At 35.7% G+C, this 23,293-nt stretch overlaps 1 protein-coding gene across 2 annotated transcripts in view; it reads left to right on the forward strand.

The window, feature by feature from the left end:
- Positions 1 to 23,293, forward strand: part of LOC123542802 (protogenin B-like) — a 78,106-nt gene that overhangs the window by 10,366 nt on the left and 44,447 nt on the right. For both annotated transcript variants that reach the window (XM_045328804.2, XM_045328805.2), the window contains exons 3-7: positions 13,597 to 13,741; positions 14,876 to 15,036; positions 15,505 to 15,636; positions 17,048 to 17,185; positions 22,417 to 22,571. In XM_045328804.2, coding sequence (XP_045184739.2) covers positions 13,597 to 13,741; positions 14,876 to 15,036; positions 15,505 to 15,636; positions 17,048 to 17,185; positions 22,417 to 22,571 — 731 coding nt within the window. The remainder of the gene's footprint in view (positions 1 to 13,596; positions 13,742 to 14,875; positions 15,037 to 15,504; positions 15,637 to 17,047; positions 17,186 to 22,416; positions 22,572 to 23,293) is intronic.

A 23,293-nucleotide genomic window follows, 5' to 3' on the forward strand; every position in this document is an offset into this window, starting at 1 on the left:
CCATCCTGCTCTTGTTTTAATTTGGATTCTGTTTAAATCAGTTTACAGGAACGTTACGTACGGTAAATTAAAACAGCTTAAGACTGCACACTAGGACAACAAGATAGATATAAATACATCTCATTGACAAGTTGTAAAATAGTTTGCTAACAAGGCATTGTTCCGATGATCCCAGCACTAATTGGTGTTAATCCCCTGTCAAACACGCATTATTCTCGGTTCACGGGTTTAAAACATAATCAGCGGAGCACAAAGGGGTACATTGTAACATAGGCCTGTTTACAATCAAGATAAATCCTGTAATGATAATAATATGTTCATATTGACTTTTGTGTTTTGCCGATTTCCGTACCGGGCTTTGGCAATAAAATGTTGAATAAAAGAAATGTTTGTAGCAGAAACGTATATTGATCATGTAAATAAGATTGTAAATATATATTTGTAAAAAATACAAATATGGCATTTTAGTTGCCTATAAAAGGGTTTAAATATTGAAACCTGGTTCTTTTTTAACTGTTCTGTTACAGTCTATAGATTCAAATTAAAATACTGGTATGTTGATTTCCAGGTGTATCGTAATTTCCCAGTTTACGATTCTTGCCATTTGGATACGAGATTGATAAGACATATTCCAAATGGTCCATGTCAGCAAAATGTATCCAAATTTAGATTTATATCAAGCATTACTGTAAAGACATATTTTCCATTAAAAGGAAACTCTTATTTGTTCAAGACGTTTTACCCTCCTTTTTAGAATTACTGCTGTAACCTTTAGCCTGCTAAATTTCTATAATGAACTGGTTCAATTATATTCAATTTGGGCAATACCATTTATTATTCAAAGGGGTGTTCACTGAAAAATTTACTAGCTGAATAGGGAACAGTGCAGACCATGATCAGCCCAATCTGACTAAAGTACATCTCCTATTACGCTACGCATAGGATCTGACAACGAGCTATTGATGGCCTCGTTCTGACAACCCTTCCGCTAGCCAATCAAAGGCTAACTTACAACATTCTGCAAGCTTTAAAAAGCCTTGGTTTTTGATATCAACAATTTTTATGTCGAAAGATGTCAGATAGCCGGTTAGCTCAGTCGGTAGGGCACTTCCTTTGTAAGCGAGAGGTCCCGGGTTCGAGCCCTGGATTAACTGCAAATTTTTCTTACTCTTTGACATTCGAACAAGTTGTCTGATTGGTTCAAACAAAAATAGATTTTGCGAAAATAAAAATAGCAATACTGGAAATCCAAAATATACAGAAGACGAATGTGAATGGGTCGTTCTCAGATCTTCGTTTAGAAGATCAAGTACTTTAGTCAGATTGATGATCAGCCTGCATGGATGTGCAGGCTGATGTTAGTCTGCACTGGTCACAAAGGCAAAAACAATTGCCGCCAGCAGGCTAAAGGTTAAAAGGAGGTTCCAGGGCAGATAGAGCGTGTCTCCTCCTCCTAGTCTTATGGGATTAGAGAAACATGAACCTTAAAGTAATTTCATTTAAATGTTGGTGCTTTCTTCACAAACAGGAACATCTTCACCATATTTTGTTTCTAATCTTATTCACTAATAGTTTTTCTCCACACATTAATACAGCATGATTTCCCTTTCCCTACCCAAAGCTTTGACTGAAACTGCTATAAAGTACACAGTTATTTGTTTTCAGCGAATGTTGCCAGTTACGTGCACAAACTTAGTTGATACTATTTTTAGTTTGCACAATAATAATCCGTCACCTCCGTGCAGAAACAGGGTAACCACATCAATGTAAAGAAGTACATATCCAGTTTTTGTGCCGAGCTGACGAATATTGGGTTAATTATCAGCTGTTACATGCTGGAAATCTATTTAAAAAATTGCGTTTTATGCAACAATACAATTTGTTCTTCCAAAACAAGGCTTCAGGGCCGGCATTTATCAATTTTTTTTTGTTTTAAGTCTAGATATTTTAGTTTCAGGCATCATTTGTTTTTGCAGAAAGTTCTTTGTGATTAATTTATTATGATTAATTTGCGGAGACTTTGCATGGGGCTGTAGATACATGTAAAATGTTCCATTAAGAATTAGAACTGGATGTATTAATTACAGTGTTTTTCATCCATAAATAATAGAGGTGATTGTTCGCCATCGACCCATTGTGTCGGTTCGCCGTAAAACCCAACTCACTCACTCACACGCCATCGACCCAGTTGAAAAAAGGGTTAGTTTTCCCCATTTGTGGCAGAGAATCTTCCCAAAATGTACTCCCTCTCCCCCCATACCTTTTATAATTGAATTTGTATTATGCCCCCTCCCCCTCCCACCTCCCCTGATATCCTAATGAAAAGCCCTTTGTATTGGAAAAAACGATCTAAGCCTGAAGTTGAAACAGCAATGTGTTTTTTTCCAATGGTTTGACAGTAAAAAAAATGAAGGTCTGTAAATTGGGCTGAATAAACTAAGATACTATGGTTGGTGAATGCATATTTCGGAGCCCAAAATTGTTACAGTTGTACGTTGATCATAACAAATTAAATTTTATTTATATCTCGGTAAATTCTTTGGTACTGCTATGTTACTTTAATCTATATTGGCCATTGGTTGAACTTTGGCCTTCAGTTATTATGTCACATCTTAAATCTTAGAGTTGACTTTATTAGTATTGTTTATTCTGCCTCAAAAATATTGCATAATCTGGTTTATTGGGTTTTAGATTTGATAAAGGTGTTTAACCGGGTTTGGTAGTGTGTAGTTTTCGATACATTTTTGGTTACAACTCTAAAAGTCAGGGCTTTGTTAGTGTCTGGGCAAGTAAAAGTTGATATAGAGCAGGTAAAAATTGAATTTTTATTGACTTTCAAAATGGACCTGTTTCAAGTACAGTCGACACTCGGTATGTCGACTCGGATATGTCCAACTCGCTTATTTCAAAATTCCAGCTATCTCGACGACATTTTCAAGTCCCGTCCCAAAAAAAAATTCACAAAATATCATTTTAAGTCAAATTTCGATTATCTCGAAGTAAAATGTTCGATCCCTTGGAATCTGAGACGCCGAGTTTCAGCTGTAGTTATATAATTATGAGTAATTGCTGTTCATTTTAACATCACTGAAATTATAAAAATTACATAGGGCAACAAAAAAACTGTCTGGGCAAGTAAAATTAAAGGCAAACTTACCTTTAGAGCAAGTTTAAAGTGCCATTTAAAACCCTGAAGATAAGTTGTTGGCAAGGTTTAAAGCACTGGGTTATAATACAGTACTGGTTCCCAGTTCAGTAACTAGCACCAAAGGGAGAGTGCATTATAGATCTTTGGTGTTCGGTTACATTGTGTCTGAAATCATGTGTCCTCCATCTCTGATTCATATGGAGAAGTTGACAGTTACTGGTGGAGAATGGTAAATACTGGTAGAGAATCCTGGGGAACACTTCGGTTAGATTAACTGCCTGCCGTTACATTACCAAAGAACCCCCACAAAAATGGCCTTAAACTAAAACAAAACAATAACACTCATATTTAACATAGTGAACAGGAACCATAATGTGACTTCCTTTTACAGAAGTTTTTGGGATTTAATAATGCCCTCTCTTGCCTTGATAATTACAAAGGATGACTGCCTCACTTGCCATGACAGTATCTAGGAAAAACTGCCTTTCTTGCCTTGGCAATTTCTAAGAATGACTGCCTTTCTTGCTTTGGCAGTTTCTTAGAATGACTGACTTTCTTGCCTTTACAATTTCTAAGAATGACTGCCTTTCTTGCCTTGACAGTTTCTAGGAAAGACTGCCTCACTTGCCTTGACAATTTCTAAGAATGACTTCCTTTCTTGCCTTGATAATTTCTAAGAAAGACTGCCTCACTTGCCTTGACAGTTTCTAAGAATGACTGCCTTTCTTGCCTTGACAGTTTCTAAAAATGACTGACTTTCTTGCCTCGGCAGTTTCTTAGAATGACTGTCTTTCTTGCCTTGATAGTTTCTAAGAATGACTGCCTTTCTTGCCTTGACAGTTTCTTAGAATGACTGCCTTTCTTGCCTTGACAGTTTCTAAGAATGACTGCCTTTCTTGCCTTGATAGTTTCTAAGAAAGACTGCCTTTCTTATCTTGCCAATTTCTAGGAATGACTGCCTTTCTTGCCTTTACAATTTCTAAGAATGACTGCCTTTCTTGCCTTGACAGTTTCTAGGAAAGACTGCCTCACTTGCCTTGACAATTTCTAAGAATGACTTCCTTTCTTGCCTTGATAGTTTCTAAGAAAAACTGACTTTTTTTGCCTTGACAGTTTCTTAGAATGACTGCCTTTCTTGCCTTGACAGTTTCTAAGAATGACTGCCTTTCTTGCCTTGACAGTTTCTTAGAATGACTGCCTTTCTTGCCTTGACAGTTTCTAAGAATGACTGCCTTTCTTGCCTTGATAGTTTTAAAGAAAGACTGCCTTTCTTGCCTTGACAATTTCTAGGAATGACTGCCTTTTTTGCCTTGATAGTTTCTAAGAATGACTGACTTTCTTGCCTTGATAGTTTCTAAGAAAGACTGCCTTTCTTTCCTTGACAATTTCTAAGAATGACTGCTTTTCTTGCCTTGACAGTTTCTAAGAAAAACTGACTTTCTTGCCTTGACAGTTTCTTAGAATGACTGCCTTTCTTTTTTGCCTTGATAGTTTCTAAGAATGACTGACTTTATTGCCTTGATAGTTTCTAAGAAAGACTGCCTTTCTTTCCTTGACAATTTCTAAGAATGACTGCTTTTCTTGCCTTGACAGTTTCTAAGAAAAACTGACTTTCTTGCCTTGACAGTTTCTTAGAATGACTGCCTTTCTTGCCTTGACAGTTTCTAAGAATGACTGCCTTTCTTGCCTTGACAGTTTCTTAGAATGACTGACTTTCTTGCCTTGACAGTTTCTAAGAATGACTGCCTTTCTTGCCTTGATAGTTTCTAAGAAAGACTGCCTTTCTTGCCTTGACAATTTCTAGGAATGACTGCCTTTCTTTCCTTGACAGTTTCTAAGAATGACTGACTTTCTTGCTTTGATAGTTTCTAAGAAAGACTGCCTTTCTTGCCTTGATAGTTTCTAAGAAAAACTGACTTTCTTGCCTTGACAGTTTCTTAGAATGACTGCCTTTCTTGCCTTGACAGTTTCTAAGACTGACTGACTTTCTTGCCTTGATAGTTTCTAAGAAAGACTGCCTTTCTTGCCTTGACAATTTCTAGGAATGACTGCCTTTCTTGCCTTGACAGTTTCTAAGAATGACTGATTTTTTGCCTTGAATGACTGACTGCTTAGAGTAAAAGTTAGTCTAGACACTAGACTGATAATAATGATATTTCTACAATTTTCAATTTTTTGTCTTCTTTCAATTCATTGAGACAAAAGCCTGTCTATTGAAGAGATATTTTCTTAGAGATTATCAAGTGACTGTGATATTGGACTTTAGGATTTAGACTGGCTGTATTCACAACATTGAAAAAAAAATTAAAAACAATATCATAGTCTAGGAGCTAGACTAGGTAAGAGTTAAAAAAAGAGAGAAATATGTCAGTTTTATATTAACATGTATAATCAAACAAAACAAACTAAAACTATTCCTTTAATGTGGATTTAATATGGACATGTTACTGCAAATCAAATCTAGTAGTTTCAGAAACTATTTACAACTGCCAAAGTTTGATTATATACCTTTAGTAAACATACCAAAATTGACCTTAAGTTTACACTGTTGATCATGGTTATGTGATTATAATACCCAGTAGGTCAGTAACCTCATTCCTCACTCATAACTAGAAGGCCCAGCACAGGGAATCGGAGAGAGACCTTGAGTTGGAAAATATTCATGTGATACTTCATGCCCTTAGTGTTTATTCCAAGAATGCTTAAAACCTTTAGCCTGCTAAATTTCTAAAATGGACTGGTCCATCATTCAATTTGGGCAGTACCATTTATTATCTGAAGGGGTGTTCAATGAAAATTTACTGACTGAATAGCGAACAGTGCAGACCGTGATCAGCCTGCACGGACGGCCCGGCTTGGTCTGCACTGGTCTCAAATGCAGAATCACTTGCTGACAGCAGGCTTAAAGGTTAAGAAATTACTTCTCCATTTGAAATTTCCCATATTTTACATTTTGCAAGTTTTCGTAAGTTCATGAGGTCAAGGTGACATGAGAATGTTAATGTACTCCTTACAAATCTGTTTTTTTTTGTACTTCAGAACCATTAGTTTAATCATAATTTTATTGTTTATTCACACCTGCATACATTTCATTTATACACACATCCAGATAAATACATACAAATGGGTTGGTCCAAAAGTTATCCCAATGTTATCTAGGGCCGTCTCCAGGATAGGCTCAGAAGTTGTAATGTGTTATGGTTGTGTGATTGACTGTTGTAATGTGTTATGGTTGTGTGATTGACTGTACAATTACAAGATTTTAGTAAACTGCCTATTGTTTAATATTTTGAAGAATATGCATTTAAAGACCTGCTCCAGTCCTACCTTTTAACCTTAAATTGTCACTGAAAAAGCATGGAAATCCTGACTATGAACTACGAAATAAAGTGTGGCACATGGCTGTTAACTGTTACCTACTTAATCATGGGTTGCATACACACAGTAGAATTTGAATAACTGCGGAGCAGGGCTTTAAAAGAAGTTAAATAATTATTTGTTTAGATAACTGCTGTGAAATCATTAATATTCGTTGGGGACTAATTTTCATGGATTTCATGGCCGAGTCAATCCACGAAATTTAATTCTAACGAACAAGTAAAATTCCCATTCATTTGATGTTCAGAAGTTGAAATCCACGAATTCATATCCCCACGAAATTTCCGTTTCGACCAAAACCACGAAACCACGAAATTTCATGCCCACGAAAAGTACAGAAAAAAGAGAAATAAACAAACACACAAATGTATCATTGCTCAGTTTTGTCACTTCTAAGATGTTATGGTTGCCACTTAAGTTTTCTAAGATAGTTTGTACTACCTGTGCTTCTTAGTAAAGCAAAGAAGGTTCATATAACGGGGATCATATAACCAGGGTCCAATTCAGCTTCATTTACGAAAATGACACTGGTGTTGATAAAACAAGTCGAAATATGAACTCTAACATTACTGTATTATTTGTTGTATACATTAACAAGCCCCTGTTTTCATATTCTCTTTTGTAAAATTTAAATTTTAGCCTGCTGGTGGCAAGTGTCTGCCTTTGCCACCACGAGGGTTCAACGCAATAGGGGCGTATCTACATATGTTTAGACCAAAATCAGCCTGCAAGGATGGTCTGCACTGTTCGCTATTCATTTAGTACATTTTCTGTGAACACCCCGTCGTATAATAAATGGTACTGCTCAAATTGAACGATGGACCATGCAGTCTGTTTCAGAAATTTAGCAGGATAAAGGTTATGAACCACATAATTGCCACTGTGAGGGAATATTATGTTCTCATGGTTCAACTGCAATTAAGACATAAGAAATCTTATCAGGGGACAAAACTTTTTGAAGAAGACTTCCTGCCACATATGCCTGCAGGACTAGTGGCTTACCATTGTTTCTCGTCCTGCAAGAGTTAACTAGTCAGGACTGCAGTTTTTCGATGTGGGATATTTTTTTGCACTGTTCATGTACAGTGTATCGAATGCTGCACCTGACAATACAGAAAAAAGGTGCATAGTTTGTTTTACGTCATGAACTTCATAGCAACAAACGAGCACCTGCAAGTAGAGACTTGCTTCCTGTGTCATTTCGGATGCGTGATACATGCAAAATTTGAAAGTAATGGCCAATGAACAATAACATTTTGGAAGGGATACATGTTCATTCGAGTGAAGATGGTCTTGTTAATACAACATTCATTGCGTAACGATTTCTAACCCCAAAAAAAATGTATCTGTCCCCTGCTTATTCAAGAAAGTCTCAGAAGAAAAATGGACTGTTTCAGTACATTAGAGTATATATGTCTCCCACACCACTGTGGTGGGAGACATATTGATTTACTCCTGTCTGTGTGTGTGTCCATCCATCAGTCTGTCACAAATCATGTCCGCGCTCTAAGTTGAAGTTTTCTCATCCGATTTTCACCAAACTTGAACAAAATGTGTTTGCCAATTAATCCTCGGCCAAGTTCGATAACTAGCCAAATCGGCCCAGGCACTTCAGAATTATGGCCTTTGAATTACCAAAAATACTGATGCCTGTGTTAAGGTCTTGGTGCATGGTTGACTCAGATACATAATGGTGGTATGCCAATCTAGATGATTAGGCAGTTGTGGGAGACATGCCTTTTCTCAAAAGCAGCTCTCGAGTTTGTCTAATATTAAAAGCACATTCCAATTTCTTGCCCAGCCCAATGATCCCAATTTTCAATGAGGCCGGGCTTGGTTATGCCAGACAGTATTCCACGTGCAAAAAATTATGAATTATATTACATAATACAAATATCCATATTTTATTCCCCAAAATGAATGTACTGAAATTAATAATGACTGTAAAGTACAGGATAATTGCAGCAGTTTTGAGTTACTTCATGTCAAATACAAGTGGCCTTATCAGGAGAACCATTAATTATAATTAACATTTCAATGACTGATTCCACTGGTAAAAAGATTAACTGAAATACTATTGAAAAGTGGCCGACTTTTGTTTTTCTGTAATAAAATTATCCACATAAATAAATTATAATACTTTGTAATCTTATGGCTGTTTTTTTTCGTAAGCAGTATAAACTACTATTATTATAATACAATAAGCCTGCAATTTAAATCCTAATGCAAGAAAAATAAATTCTGACATAATTGGTGACAGAATAAGAGTCTGATGGCAGTTCATGAGATCACCCTTGTTTGGTGTGAAATATTTTGGTTTCAGTTAAAATTACTTTTATTGGTCAACTTTAAATTAAAAGTTAACTATCTGGAAACCTTTTTTGCCTGCTGGTGGCATGTGATTTTGCCTTTGCGACCAGTGCAGACCAAGATCCATGCAGGCTGATCATGGTCTGCACTGTTCACTATTCAATCAGTAAATTTTCAGTGAACACCCCTTCGAATAATAAATGGTACTGTCCCAAATTGAATTTTTAGAAATTCAGCATGGTAAAGATTTGAAACTGACATAACATTTAAACTTTCAGATGACCGAATGAGAATATAAACAGGTCAGAATAACTCTGTCTCACACTCATCATGTATTTAGTTTATTAATTAATCAACAGCATGCAGTCATTTAAAACTATGGCTTTTCCTGGTCAAATAAAAAATTGGGCCTGTTGGGACAGGTCAGGCCAGACCAGACCAGTGATAGGTTAAAATATATACAGGGACTTTACCCATAATTTAAGTTTACTTAGTCCATAAATAGAAAATATGCACTCTTATAATACAGTAACCCAATTTCCAAAAAAATAAGAAGTACTATACACTTATGATAAATATCAGCTTTAAAACCCATAAAAACTGGTGTGTTTAAAAAAGCGATATTGTTATTGTATATCGTTATTCCCGTACCCTCTATGGAGCCTCACGATGTTTTTCCTCACCAGGTCAAGAAAGTTAGAGTATAAGATGGTGGTAATTATTGGCTAGTTGCAGTTTTACTCAACTTGTTTTTTTTATAGGTGAATGATCAACCATTATGACCTTGTTTTAAAGTAAAAATATTTGTAAATCTGGTATGTCTTTACCAGCCTTAAGGCTAATAGTGATGGGGAGGAAGGTTGTGTTATTGGATTTCTAGATTTTTACGTTGATTTTTTTTCTATGCAAGTTAAGCGTATAAAACATTCGGTCCAAAAATAGAAACAGGGCTGCCATTTTGTATAGCTAGTGAGCGTGACCTGGTCATTTCAGGTCATGTGGGCTGAAGTCATTGCCGAGTTTCTATTGGTCAATAATCGGCTACATATAGAATTATTGGTTGGTTGTTGACCCATCCCAAATATCAGATTCTACAAGGGTTGGTTATTATCATAAATTGTGTTAGAGGTACACAATAGGGTTGAAACAGTTTATCAATATAAAAAGTAATAGTGACAGTGTACCTTTGACCGAGAAATTCCTGTAGTGTTTTCTCATTCATTGTTATCATTTGTTATTAAATCTTGATGGTAAATGTTTGATGTGTGTTGTTAAGTATTCATGAATGATTTTTTAAAAAACATTTTAATATCCACCTATTGATCTGTTTTGTTGTATAGAACAAACAATATTTTAATTAAAATGATAATAAGGTAAAAGATTGAATGAGTTGGGTTTTTTTAATGAGAAATCTTTGAAAAATATGTTTGTTAATTTAATATTTAATAAGGAATATAGAATACTATAGTATACAAGTATATAAAGGTTACTATTGGGAACATCCTTCTTCTTGTCGTTCGCGGTTGGGAACATCCTGTTTAAATTGCTATTTTAACTTTATCTATCTGTACTTGTCATATTTTTTTTTTTTTGAAAAGATGGAACATAATATGTTCTGTTGGGAACAATCGTTTTTCTACTTCATTGAAATTTTAAAATGTGCTGTTTTTAACTGAAGCATGTTAAGTACAATGTGGATATGATTGCTTGCTCCGGCCAAGTGGTTAATTAAGGTCACTTACTCGCTTTGGTTGAGAGCTCTAATTAGGGGCCTTTAGCCCTTAGGCAAGGAAGCCATCAAGCTATAGCTTGCAGAAGTTCAACTGGTCTACCTGCCATAAGGCCGGAAAAAATGCCTGTTTGAGCGCTTGGGGTCTTTTTTTTCAGCCATTCGTTGAAGATTTTGTCTGTTTGACAGTGTTACTTTATTATGACTAAAAAAAACAAGCCAATCATAGCAGATTCAGGTTAAAGTCTGGTGTCAGATTTCATATAGTTTTATGAACATTTTTTAGAGACTTGCAGAGTCAGAAATCAAAATAGCAAAATTAATGGTACCAAAAATGGTAAAATGTGACGAAATTAGCAGAGTCACACCTGTTGATAGGAATGTCATATCCATATAATTATGGTGTCTAGTTGGCTATACTCTGGTTATAATTGGAAGTATTTCATGTTACTTTCATGTCCATCCTTTCTCATTTAATGTTTTTTTCTCCACTTCAAGCTCATCATTTATACTGAAAAAAGCCTTAATTGCAGTAACTGGTCTACCTTTGTATTTCAGTATATTATTAATTTACCTAATCTGGAAGGTATTCTGGTTCTTGGAGATTCATTCATAAGGACTGTTACCCATGATTTAGACTTACAAAGTTTGTTGAGATCATCGATAATTTCTTAAGAAAACTGTTTTCTCATCTCAACAGAGATAAGAGATATTGTATGGCGGGGGTGGGGGGGGGGAGGTCTCCATGGGCGAGTGGTTAAGGTCACTGACTTCATATCACTTGCCCCTTATCAACGTGGGTTTGAGCCTTACTTGGGGCGTTGAATTTTTCATGTGAGGAAGCTGTCCAGCTGGTTTACAGAGGGTCGGTGGTTCTATCCAGGTGCCCGCTCATGATGAAATAATGCAATGGGGTGGGGGGCACCTGTGGTCTTCGTCCACCATCAAAGCTGGAAAGTCACCATATGACCTATAATTGTGTCGGTGCGACGTTTAATGCAACAAATTGTAAGTTTTTTTCAGAAACTGCTATTTGAGAGGATTTAATGGCAGAGGTATTTATTTTAAAGGACTCTAAGGAACTGATGCCAGTCTGGCCATGATTTTACACCCATGAAAATTATGATCATGATTGAAAGTGGCTGTTTAATAGTGTAGACTCAAAATTCTGCATAATTGGACTCCAGACCTGGGGATTAAAGATAAGTTCTAGGCTGGACTTGGCAAGGGAGGAGATTCAGGGTGGGCATGAAGGGTTTCAGCAATACACTGTACAGAAGATGACTTTGGTTAGTTTGAATAAGCCAGAATTTCAATAAGTCATTGAATCAGTACACAACTTTTTTTGTCATTAATTATTCATCACTAGAACCAAATACAAGGCAGATGCTTTTCCAGAAAAAACCCTGGTATTTCAATGGCTTCAGACAATAAATACATCTGCAAGTCAGAGATTTCATGTAGGGTCAGGGTGCAGGGATTTCACCCTTCTATAGTGATCAGAAGCCATGGTTACTTTTTCTATAGCAGATAAAGTTCTAAAGGGCCACCTCGACATTGCAACTTTCAACTTTTACTTCATCGATTAGAGAAACCCTGTTTACTGGTTTATTTTCACATTATTCATGCGTATTAAACAAATAAATTCTGTTTAAGACTATAGTTGAACTTTGTTGGCATGAACTCGAATGTTAGACTCTGTTAGAATGGGCCTCACTGTTCGTGAGAGGAACCGAAATGTGCAACACCCCTCACGCCCACGGGAACTTGGTTAATGAACCCCATGGTCACAATGGACCAAAAAGTACAACAGCACTCCATTCTTCACTAACTTCATTCTTTCTCGATTCTTTACTCGATTTTTTTGTTATTGTATTTCGCTCTCTTTTATAGTGAATTAAATAGTAAAACATTAATTAAGGAAAAGGATGAAAAAAAACTAAAATACTTCAACACTTAATTAAGTAATTCTGGGAGAACTGTCCAAAATATTTAAATCACAGTTTTCAAGAAAAAAGGAAAGACTGAAGCAAACAATTGCAAAATTTCCACGCCCTTGTAGGAAAAGTGTTGTAAGAATGCTGGCAACAGAGGAATAATCAATTTATGGAAATAGGTTACAACACTCATTGGAGGAAGGTTTTTCTTGTAATGGCTTTTTTTCCAGGGCTGCTTTCAGAGTAAATAGTGCTTGGGGTATTCTGAAGGGAGAAAATGTCATGGCTATTCTTGTATCCATACCTTAAAAATGGAAATGAAATGAATGGACTAGTTACTGCTTATTCAATCAGATCTGTAGCATGTTTTTGTGTGTGTGTGAAGTTTGGCTTTATTTTTTTTTTTATGAGATACGGATATTGTTTTAAGTTAATAATTTTTGTGGGGGACTAATTTTTGTTCTTTCATCAAACTACCTAACATAATCATAGTGAACAAATTGAATTGCCATTTGTCTTAAAACCACACATTTGTGTCCCTATGAAATAGCCAAACTGTTGGCCAAAATTACAAAATGTCTTGCCTATGAAAGTAAATTACACAGTATAATATGCCATTCCAAATTTCTCAAGGCGTGGGAGTAGGAAATTTTGAATTTATAAGAGATCTACATTAAATGTTGATATCATTCATGAGCAAAAACAACTTTATGCCTATTTTCCCTGCTAAAGTTGTTTTATACAGAAATTGCTGCTTATATGCTAACCAAGACGTTCTGAAAGTTTTATGATATTTCACATACAAAAGGAACGGTTTTCTTTTCCAAATCTGCAGAAAAATAAATATCCTATTTTATAACAATAAGGCATTCAGGGTGGCAAAATCTGATTTTGACTTGAACATTATGAATGTGTGGTGAAATTCTACTGAACTGTATAGGCTTATTCAAGTCAGACAATATATTTCACCACCACTGCCGGGGCCGCCATGTAAGATCCTTACCAGCTAATAAAACAACCACTTTTTTCCGTCTAGTATAAGTGAAGGGAAACTAAAACAGAACACTAATCATTTAACACTTCTTTATTTTCAGGGATGGAAAGAAAGTTTACTATAGAGCCACAGCCACAGACTGTGCCTAAAGGCGGTGTTGCCAGGTTCCAGTGTAAAATTCAGGCGATTCCACCTGCCATGTACGAATGGCAACGCGACAAAACTGTTCTACCTCAAAATGATAGGTAAGTTTAGTTTTCTGTATTTTGGAAGCTCACACATTCGGCTCAGCAGCGATGGGAGGATTTAGTTACATTCTTGTAAGACCTGTGCGGGAGGTCGCATCACACCAAAGACGTGAAAAATGGTTGTAGTAGGTTTCTCGCTTGGCAGTCAGCATTGAGAGGGTAGTTCTAGGACTGGTCGGCCTCGTGTCAGTGTAGAGTAACTGGGTGGGGTATCATGTTAAGTGTCTACAATGCGATATTCCTGTGAGGAGTACAAGAAAGTTGGGCATTGTGCTCTCTGCTTGAAGTAGACACTGTCATGGACTGGACCACTACTGAACCACTACTGAAATGGAGTCGATTAACCCTTACCCTGCTGAATTTCTGTGATGAACTTGTCCATCTTTCAATTTGGACAGTACCATTAACTGTCAAAGTGCAGGCTGATCTTGGTCGGCGCTGGTCGCAAAGGAAGACTCACTTACCGCCAGTAGGCTGAAGATTAACATACAAAGTTTGCAACAGTAAACTAACTTGATCATGGCTGTTTATTAATTTACAAAATGCAAACATAACTTTAGAAATAAAGATAAGACCCAATAAAAAAATTAGTGCAGTTACACAAGGGTGATACCAGGTAACAGGTGGATTTAGAATGCAGGAAAGTATAGATTTGATGTTGATAAATGTATCCTATTTCTAACACTTCCCTGTTTGTCTCCTGTTTGGTACATTTTCTAACACTTCCCTGTTTGAAAATGATTTAATTAGATTAACTTTGTCATATTTTATTTATTTCTAAGGTAATATACATTTAAATAATGTGAAAGGTGTCAAAATTCAGATTTATTTGTGTAGAAATGATGCTCTGTGATATTTAATTGCCTGTTGGTTTCAAGAAAAAAAAGTCCATATTAAGTCCTTTAATAGTACAAAAAAAGTACTTGAATAGTACTTGCATTTTTTCTTAGATCTGCAAATATTAGTAGTAAAAACATGTGCTATCATTTCAAAAGAGTTTAAAATTAATGCTCCATATTGTTTTAGCACTTTGTACTGATAATTGTAATCCCCAAAACAGTAGATACCTAGTTACTTTAACTGAAACTGGTTGTAATTAACAAAAATCTTTTTTTTTTCTTTTTTTTTCAGGTATTTAGTATTAAACTCAGGTATATTACAAATCACGGGTGTCACAGAATCAGATGCGGGTCTTTATCGATGTTATGCTACTCAGGGTTTACTGCACGAGTTGCCAGGTCATGATATAGAAGTAAAATACAGCGAAGAAGCACCATTAATTGTTGTCACAGGTATGGAGTTTTAATTTCTCTTGATAAATTAGGCCCTTCTGTACTTCGTGGAGTAAAATTATCTTACGCAATTTTTTTCCGTTGTAAATAAAAAAGGCAATCAAAATTGTAACCGATAATACAGATGGAAATTTTACCAATCCTACAGACCTACAACTGCATAAAGTCACATATTTCAGCATAAAAACCCAGCAGGTTTCTGTGTGACAGTGAAAAAAAAAATAATGAAAATTTTATCAGACTTAAGTTGGCAAATCTAAAAAGTGGAAATTATAAAAGTTGTTGCTCGAAACTCGTGCATACCTTTTATACAACACAAGATGGGTCTGTGAAAAATTATATGAAATTGCGATTTACTTACTAAGGTTGTAAGAATATGGCTTTTTTTTCGTGGTCAGAACTAAGAACTGTACAGTCAAAATATGATCTGTTGGCATTGTCATAGTCTATGTATTATTCTTTTAACAGATCCTGTTGGAAAGGAGGTGAAAGTTTTCTCAAGTACAAAGAATACTACAGCTCTTGTACGAGCACCGGCTCTTCTCGAATGTCTCGTTCAAGGGTTTACGGGTCGGGTTGAATGGCGGAGAGGTGACGACAGTAAGTTTGTATTTTTGCACTTGTAATTATTTTTGTTTTCAGACATTTTGCTCAGGTGTGTTTTTATGACCACCCTATGTCTGTTGTACGTCTGCGTCAGATTTTTACTGTAACATCTTCTTCTCTGAAACTTCTGGTCAGAATTGCACCAAACTTGGTCTGTAATATTCTTTTTATCAATATCATATGTCAGCTTTTCCTGCCGAAATGTAAAAAAATTCTGCTTTCTTTAACTCTATAAACAAGTCGGTTTGAACAAGGTCTCCTATTGTTTAAACGACGTCGACATCAAAGCTTTATTACACTAGTGTGTTACCGATTTAAGTATTTTAGTAATGGCTTTATTTCACTCAAACATGTGATAAAACAGTTTACCTTATCTGGCCTGCACTGCCACTGATCTATTTGAATAGTTCTTTTTGTGAACTACTGCTGAAGTCAGTTCCAACAATTACTGTCAGAGATTTAAGAAATGATATTATAGGAAGTAACTGAAGCAAATGAAAATCTGTGTGATTTCCCCACACTATGTCAGATTTATGTTGGAAATTTCAATTTTTGATGGGTAATCATACTTGTTTCTGGAAAAAGGTTCAGTTTTTGTCAGGTAATTAAAACTTTTTTTCTGAAAATAGGACTTCTGATGAAATTTTCAGGATAAACAGCTGATAGAAGTAACAGTTACACGTCAACATGCCAAATTGCATTCAGTTTATGAAGTTAGTCTCTTGCATAATTTATTTCAATGCTTCTACCAAAGATGGCTGTGCTGAGTACTAAAAACTATGGTTGGCATGAGCTGGGCTTATAATTATATAGAGAACACTTGGAAAATTATCTTGTTCAATTTCAAAAATGATTTCACATAAACCTTTCCTTAGGTGACATTCTGCCAGAAAAGTTAAAATCATAAATATAGCCCCAGAGAAACATGTTTGTTCTGTCAGGTTAGCGATCTAGGGCCATCATAACCCTCTTATTTGAACAGAACATGTTGGCGTTTCATGTTTCTTGTTTATGATGATAATTACGAATGACATAGGTAAGAAAATTACAAACAATAACTGTGAAACATATCACGTTCCAGCGTTTTCTCGGAAATTTTGTTTTTATGTTTTCTTTCTATGCCAAGGATATTTTAGTGTGTTAATTTAGTCCATATTTGGTTAAGCAAAGCTGAAACTTCTGGGGTAATTTGTCCGCTTCCTTTTCTTTCCAAGTTCAGAAAATTTATATTTATTGAAACCTCTCTGTCAAGAGCAACAACTCAGTAACATTTTTACATGTTGTTGGTTTTTTTTTCTCTGCTTTAGAAATTTAGACATCTTCCCTTTTAAATTCACATGGCAAGTCCTGCAGCTGTGAGATGTAGATTTTATTATACAAGAAAACAAAACTATTTCAATTTCAGAGCAATTGATACAGGCAAGCAGTCGTATAGAACAAATTGGGAACAATCTGCGCTTTGTCGAGACTGAATTATCAGACAGCGGAAAGTACGAATGTGTCGCTGGAAATGTCAGAGCGCCAATGACACTTAATATCATAAGTAAGGATACAGTTTTATGACAAATAAAAAAGAAATAACCCTGAAAGTCAGTACCATCAGACTTACATAAGATTGGTACAGGTGGTCGATCACCTGATGCAAGAAAATAAATTATACTCTTGGAAAACGTGAGATTGATGTTACCATAAATTGTCAGTGTAACAGTAAACCAAAGATCTGTTTAAGGCAATGACCTCCAGATTTTGGCTAAAAAATGATCTTTCTTTCAGATTGAAGTTTGGTCATATTATGAACATTAGAATATGAGTTTTTGTTTCTAAACTATTTTAAAAATTCCAAGTCAAGGAAAAAAGAACCAATACCGCTAAAAAGGATTTAGTGTTCAATGCGCGTTAAATATAGATATTTATAATTGAGGAAATGTACCTCCAGTAAAGCGTTACAAACGCTTTAAGATTTTCATTGTATTGAAGTAGTAAAAACAACTAATTCTTTTGTGTTTATGTAACAAATAGTCTTGTCAATAATTAAGTTTCAATGCATTCTTAAGAAATACAGCATTAATTTCCAGATATCTAAAAAAAATCTTATTTTTAGCTCGACTATTCGAAGAATAGTCTAGCTATTCTACTAACCCTGGCGTCGGCGTCGGTGTCGGCGTCGGCGTCCCACCTTGGTTAAGTTTTTGCATGCAAGTACATACAGCCATCAATTAAAGGCATATAGCTTTGAAACTTATTTTTTCTTTTTCTAGGTCAATTACCAACCTCTCTGGGTCAAGTCCCATAACTCTGACATGTATTTTGAGCAAATTATGCCCCCTTTTGGACTTAGAAAATTTTGGTTAAAGTTTTACATGCAAGTTACTATCTCCAAAACTAATGCAGATATTGATTTGAAACTTCACATGTGTCTTCGGGGTTATAAAACTAGTTGATAGCAGCAAGTCCCATAACTCTGACTTTCATTTTGGCCAAATTATGCCTCCTTTTGGACTTAGAAAATTCTGGTTAAAGTTTTGCGTGCAAGTACATACAGCTATTTCTAAAATGCATATAGATTTGAAACTTATTTTTTCTTTTTCTAGATCAATAACCAACCTCACTGGGTCAAGTCCCATAACTCTGGCATGTATTTTGGGCAAATTATGCCCCCTTTTGGACTTAGAAAATTTTGGTTAAAGTTTTACATGCAAGTTACTATCTCCAAAACTAATGCAGATATAAATTTGAAACTTCACATGTGTCTTCGGGGTTATAAAACTAGTTGATAGCAGCAAGTTCTATAACTCTGACCTTCATTTTGGCCAAATTATGCCCCCTTTTGGACTTAGCAAATTCTGGTTAAAGTTTTGCATGCAAGTACATACAGCTGTTTTTAAAAGGCATATAGATTTGAAACTTAATTTTTCTTTTTCTAGATCAATTACCAACCTCACTGGGTCAAGTCCCATAACTCTGGCATGTATTTTGAGCAAATTATGCCCCCTTTTGGACTAAAAATTTTGGTTAAAGTTTACATGGAAGTTACTATCTCCAAAACTAATGCAGATATTAATTTGAAACTTCACATGTGTCTTTCGGGATATAAAACTATTGATAGCAGCAAGTCCCATAACTCTGACCTTCATTTTGGCCAAATTAATGCCCCTTTTGGACTTAGCAAATTCTGTTAAAGTTTTTGCGTGCAAGTAAATACAGCTATTACTAAAAGGCATATAGATTTGAATCTTATTTTTTCTTTTTCTAGATCAATTACCAACCTCACTGGGTCAAGTCCCATAACTCTGACGTGTATTTTGGGCAAATTATGCCCCCTTTTGGACTTAAGTTACTATCTCCAAAACTAATGCAGATATTAATTTGAAACTTCACATGTGTCTTCGGGGTTATAAAACTAGTTGATAGCAGCAAGTTCTATAACTCTGACCTTCATTTTGGCCAAATTATGCCCCCTTTTGGACTTAGAAAATTCTGGTTAAAGTTTTGCGTGCAAGTACATACAGCTATTACTAAAAGGCATATAGATTTGAAACTTACTTTTTCTTTTCTAGATCAATTTACCAACCTCACTGGGTCAAGTCCCATAACTCTGGCATGTATTTTGAGCAAATTATGCCCCTTTTGGACTAGAAAATTTTGGTTAAAGTTTTACATGGAAGTTACTATCTCCAAAACTAATGCAATATTGATTTGAAACTTCACATGTGTCTTTCGGATTATAAAAAGTTATAGCAGCAAGTCCCATAACACTGACCTTCATTTTGGCCAAATTAATGCCCTTTTTGGACTTAGCAAATTCTGGTTAAAGTTTTGCGTGCAAGTACATACAGCTATTACAAAAGGCATATAGATTGAAACTTATTTTTTCTTTATTTAGATCAAATTACCAACCTCAACTGGTCAAGTCCCATAACTCTGGCATGTATTTTGGGCAAATTATGCCCCCTTTTGAATTTGAAAATTTTGGTTAAAGTTTTGACATGCGAGTGTCTACTCCAAACTAATGCAGATATTGAATTGAAACTTCACATGTGCCTTCGGGTTATAAAACTAGTTGATAGCAGCAAGTCCCATAACTGATATGCATTTTGGTCAAATATAGCCCCCTTTTGAACTTTAAAACTCTTTTGATATTTAAAACCTTTTGGGTAATAATTTTCCTGCTTCTGGGACAATATTTCGAATAGTCGAGCTTGGCTGTCTTACGGACAGCTCTTGTTTGTTTTGGAACGATCTGGAGGCCAGTGCCTTTAAGTAAGACAAAAACCTGAAACAGCCATTAGAAATAGGAGAAAAATCTCACTATTTCTCATGATTACTAGATAAAATTATGTTTAGCGATGAAGATTCACACTTCACTTGAAGTGTCGAGGACATTATTCAGGTGAAATGAGGTGTCACAAGAAAACACAAGTTAAGATTCCGTTGTATAGTATGCCTTTGGATGAACCAACAAAGAAGTTTTCATATATCAGGGGTCTAGCTAGGTCCTATTTTTTGGGAGAAGTCACTTCTCCCTCAGGCTGATTTAGGGAGAAGTGGGAAGATTTGCCTACCGCAATGCTGTTGAGTGATTCGAAAGGTGGCTGTAATTTTCTTGTTTTTAGATTAAGAACTTTTATGTGACTATTCATATTCTTAGTTTAGATCATTTCCTATACAGTGGTTATTGTTTCGTTACAAAATTCTGAAAAAAGTCGTTTTCAAAATGAAAATTCAAGCCGATGCTGTAAATCTAACCTGCCGGTTTTTGGTTATATCTTGTATGAAATGTTTATTATTAACACCGAGTCACCACCTCGGTGACCAGTATCTAACTCGAATAAAACTGAAAGTAAACTGTGTAAACTAGAAATACAAATTCAAATCAGTTCATAGATGGAAGTCAATTTAATGTAGTTAATACATTACTTTTTGTTCTTTTACCATAGATAACAAATAATTGGTACAGTAATCCATTATGGCATGTTAATCACATTTTTTTTACAAAAACTTTTATTTTTGCACTCGAACATGTTGACAATAAACGCAAAGTGTCTAAGACTTAACCGCGTCGCTAATTGGCTGAACACAATCTACTGGTGTATCGGATAATTATCCCCCGCCAAATGGGAGGGGGTATTGAAATGGGGTGGGCAGTCCTCTGCCTCCGTCCGCGCGATTTCTCTAACTACAGTAGAATTTCAGAACTAAATAAACATGAACAACATACGCGATGATGCCTCATTTTTTTTTTTGATTGGTCAATTTCCCTCAGAGTATTCCCTTGATTAATAAAAAATGCTTCTGCAGCCATTTCTCAGAACAACAAAATTTCATCAAATTTGAATAGACATGACCAAGATACTGCCTGGCCCGTCAAGTTTTTTGATAGTCATTTCCCTCAGATTTTTGCCCTTGATTAATGAAAATGTCGCTGCGTCTTTCTCATAACTAGCAGTAGAATTCACAACTTGAATAGACATAACAAGATACTGCGACGATGCCCTTAATTTTTTTCATTGTCAATTCATTTAGTTATTCCTTTAATTGTTTAAAATCCACAGAACTGTACATAACAAACCAACCATTTGGAAATTTCATAAATCTTCCATTCTTTTCCAGCACATTTATTAAAACATGGATTTGTGTACCTACACCTGTCACCACTACAGGCACCCCCTCCCTCCACCCCCCCCCCCCACCCCCATTTTTTTTTTTTTTTTTTTTTTTTTCATTTTCGTTTTCTACCATATTTATAATCACATGTAACTGTTGTATCCTCCCCCCCCCCCCCAAACAAACTATCAATTTAATGTATTAATACATTACATGTCGTTACTTTACCATAGAAACAAATAATGTGTACAAATTCCAATTTAATGCATGGTTAATCACAGTTTCTTTAGCAAAACATTTTTTTTGCACTCGAACATGTGACAATTAAACGCAAAGTGTCAAGACTTACGCGCCAATTGGCTGAACACAATCGACTGGTGTATCGGATCATTTGATTTGCTTTCACACTTCTTGGGAGAATCTCGCAAGTACCTGAAGTAGGCGGAGCTTAAATTATGCTATCGGCGTGTGTTTGTATATTGAACTCTTATTTTGACACTGTGAAAATTGCCAACAGCCCGGAAAGCGTTAATTAGCAAGTGCGGATATTAAAGAAAATCGGGCGACTTGCATTTCACTTTGAGGTTAGATTAAAGTTTGAAGTTCCAAAGCGCCTTTTTCGCTCAAGTCGCCCACTCGCGGGAGCCCTGATATATGTTAAGAACAGACCATGTATCTGTATACCCAGGACAATCACTTCTGTAAAGTCACGAATTACCAGAAGTGTGACTATTGTTATAATTAGCCCTATGAGTCTATAAATAGCCCTCTTAGTCTGACTGGTTGTGCATTATGTCGGGAATATTTTACTTTGCAAACCATAGTCTACTTGAAATATAACAAACTCTAAGCATCACAACTAAATCCAGTTTTGCAGTACTTGGTACTGGCAAGTAAGTTTAACCTATGAACGACATGTTACCTTATATTTTGGCTTATAAGACGCACTTGCCTATAAGACGCACCCCAGCATCGGACATGCAATCTGGTGTTTCTTTTAATTTCCTTGTTTCCACGCTAATAAGGTGCTTCCTACTCTTTGAACTGGAAATATGATTCCTTATAATGCTGCTTATAATTGAAAATATACAGTATGCCGGTTGAAGGTATTTTGGCTATTCACCATTTGGAATATCGAATTTTTAACATTTCAAATATTTTAAATTTCAGAAAAGCCTGTCATTATGGAGATAAGTCCAGGCCAGAGATTTCCGAGAGCGCAGTGGATATACTTGGATTGTCGCGCTGATGGTCACCCTAAACCAACTATTAGCTGGTTAAAAGATGGCGTCAAGCTCGACTTTGATCCAAAATATAATTACAGGGTAACTGTTTTACTATATCTGTATGTCTGTGTGGTTAGAGAAAAATGCTAAAGATAACATCTTAACCTTTAGCCTGCTGGCGGCATGTGATTCTGCCTTTGCGACCAGTGCAGACCAAGAACAGCCTGCACATGCGTGCAGTCTGATCATGGTCTGCACTGTTCGCTATTCAGTCAGTAAATTTTCAGTGAACACCCCTTAGAATAATAAGTGGTACTGCCCAAATTGAATGATGGACCAGTCCATTTTAGAAGTTTAGCAGGGTAAAGGTTAATGAATAAAAACTAATTTGAAAATATATCATTTCCAAAACCTTTCCATGTTCTGTAACGTAATAAAATGTATTAGCGGCAGATGGCCATTTCACTCTGTAGAATACGAGTCATGTTAAAATTAGCTGAAATGTCTAGGTCAGCAATTCTTAAATATGGAAACATCTGACACCTGAGGCATCTGCTGTCACATTGACAAAACAGCAAAAAAGGGCCTGATAAATGACAACTAGATTCGAAAAGTTCACATATGTTCAGTTATGGACTCCATTGGGATATTTTTCCATGCACAAGTTTTCATCGATAAAAAGCTGTCATGTCGTGTTCAACCCCAGGTATTTTTACTGTAAGAAAGGACTAAAAATTGATCACTCATTAGCAAAAAAAAAGAAGAAACAACATAAAAGAAAAGCAGTTATAAAGAAAGAAAATACATACTTCTAAACAAGG

This window comes from Mercenaria mercenaria, chromosome 19 (genome assembly GCF_021730395.1).
Source record: "Mercenaria mercenaria strain notata chromosome 19, MADL_Memer_1, whole genome shotgun sequence".
Classification (NCBI taxonomy): Eukaryota; Metazoa; Mollusca; class Bivalvia; order Venerida; family Veneridae; genus Mercenaria; species Mercenaria mercenaria.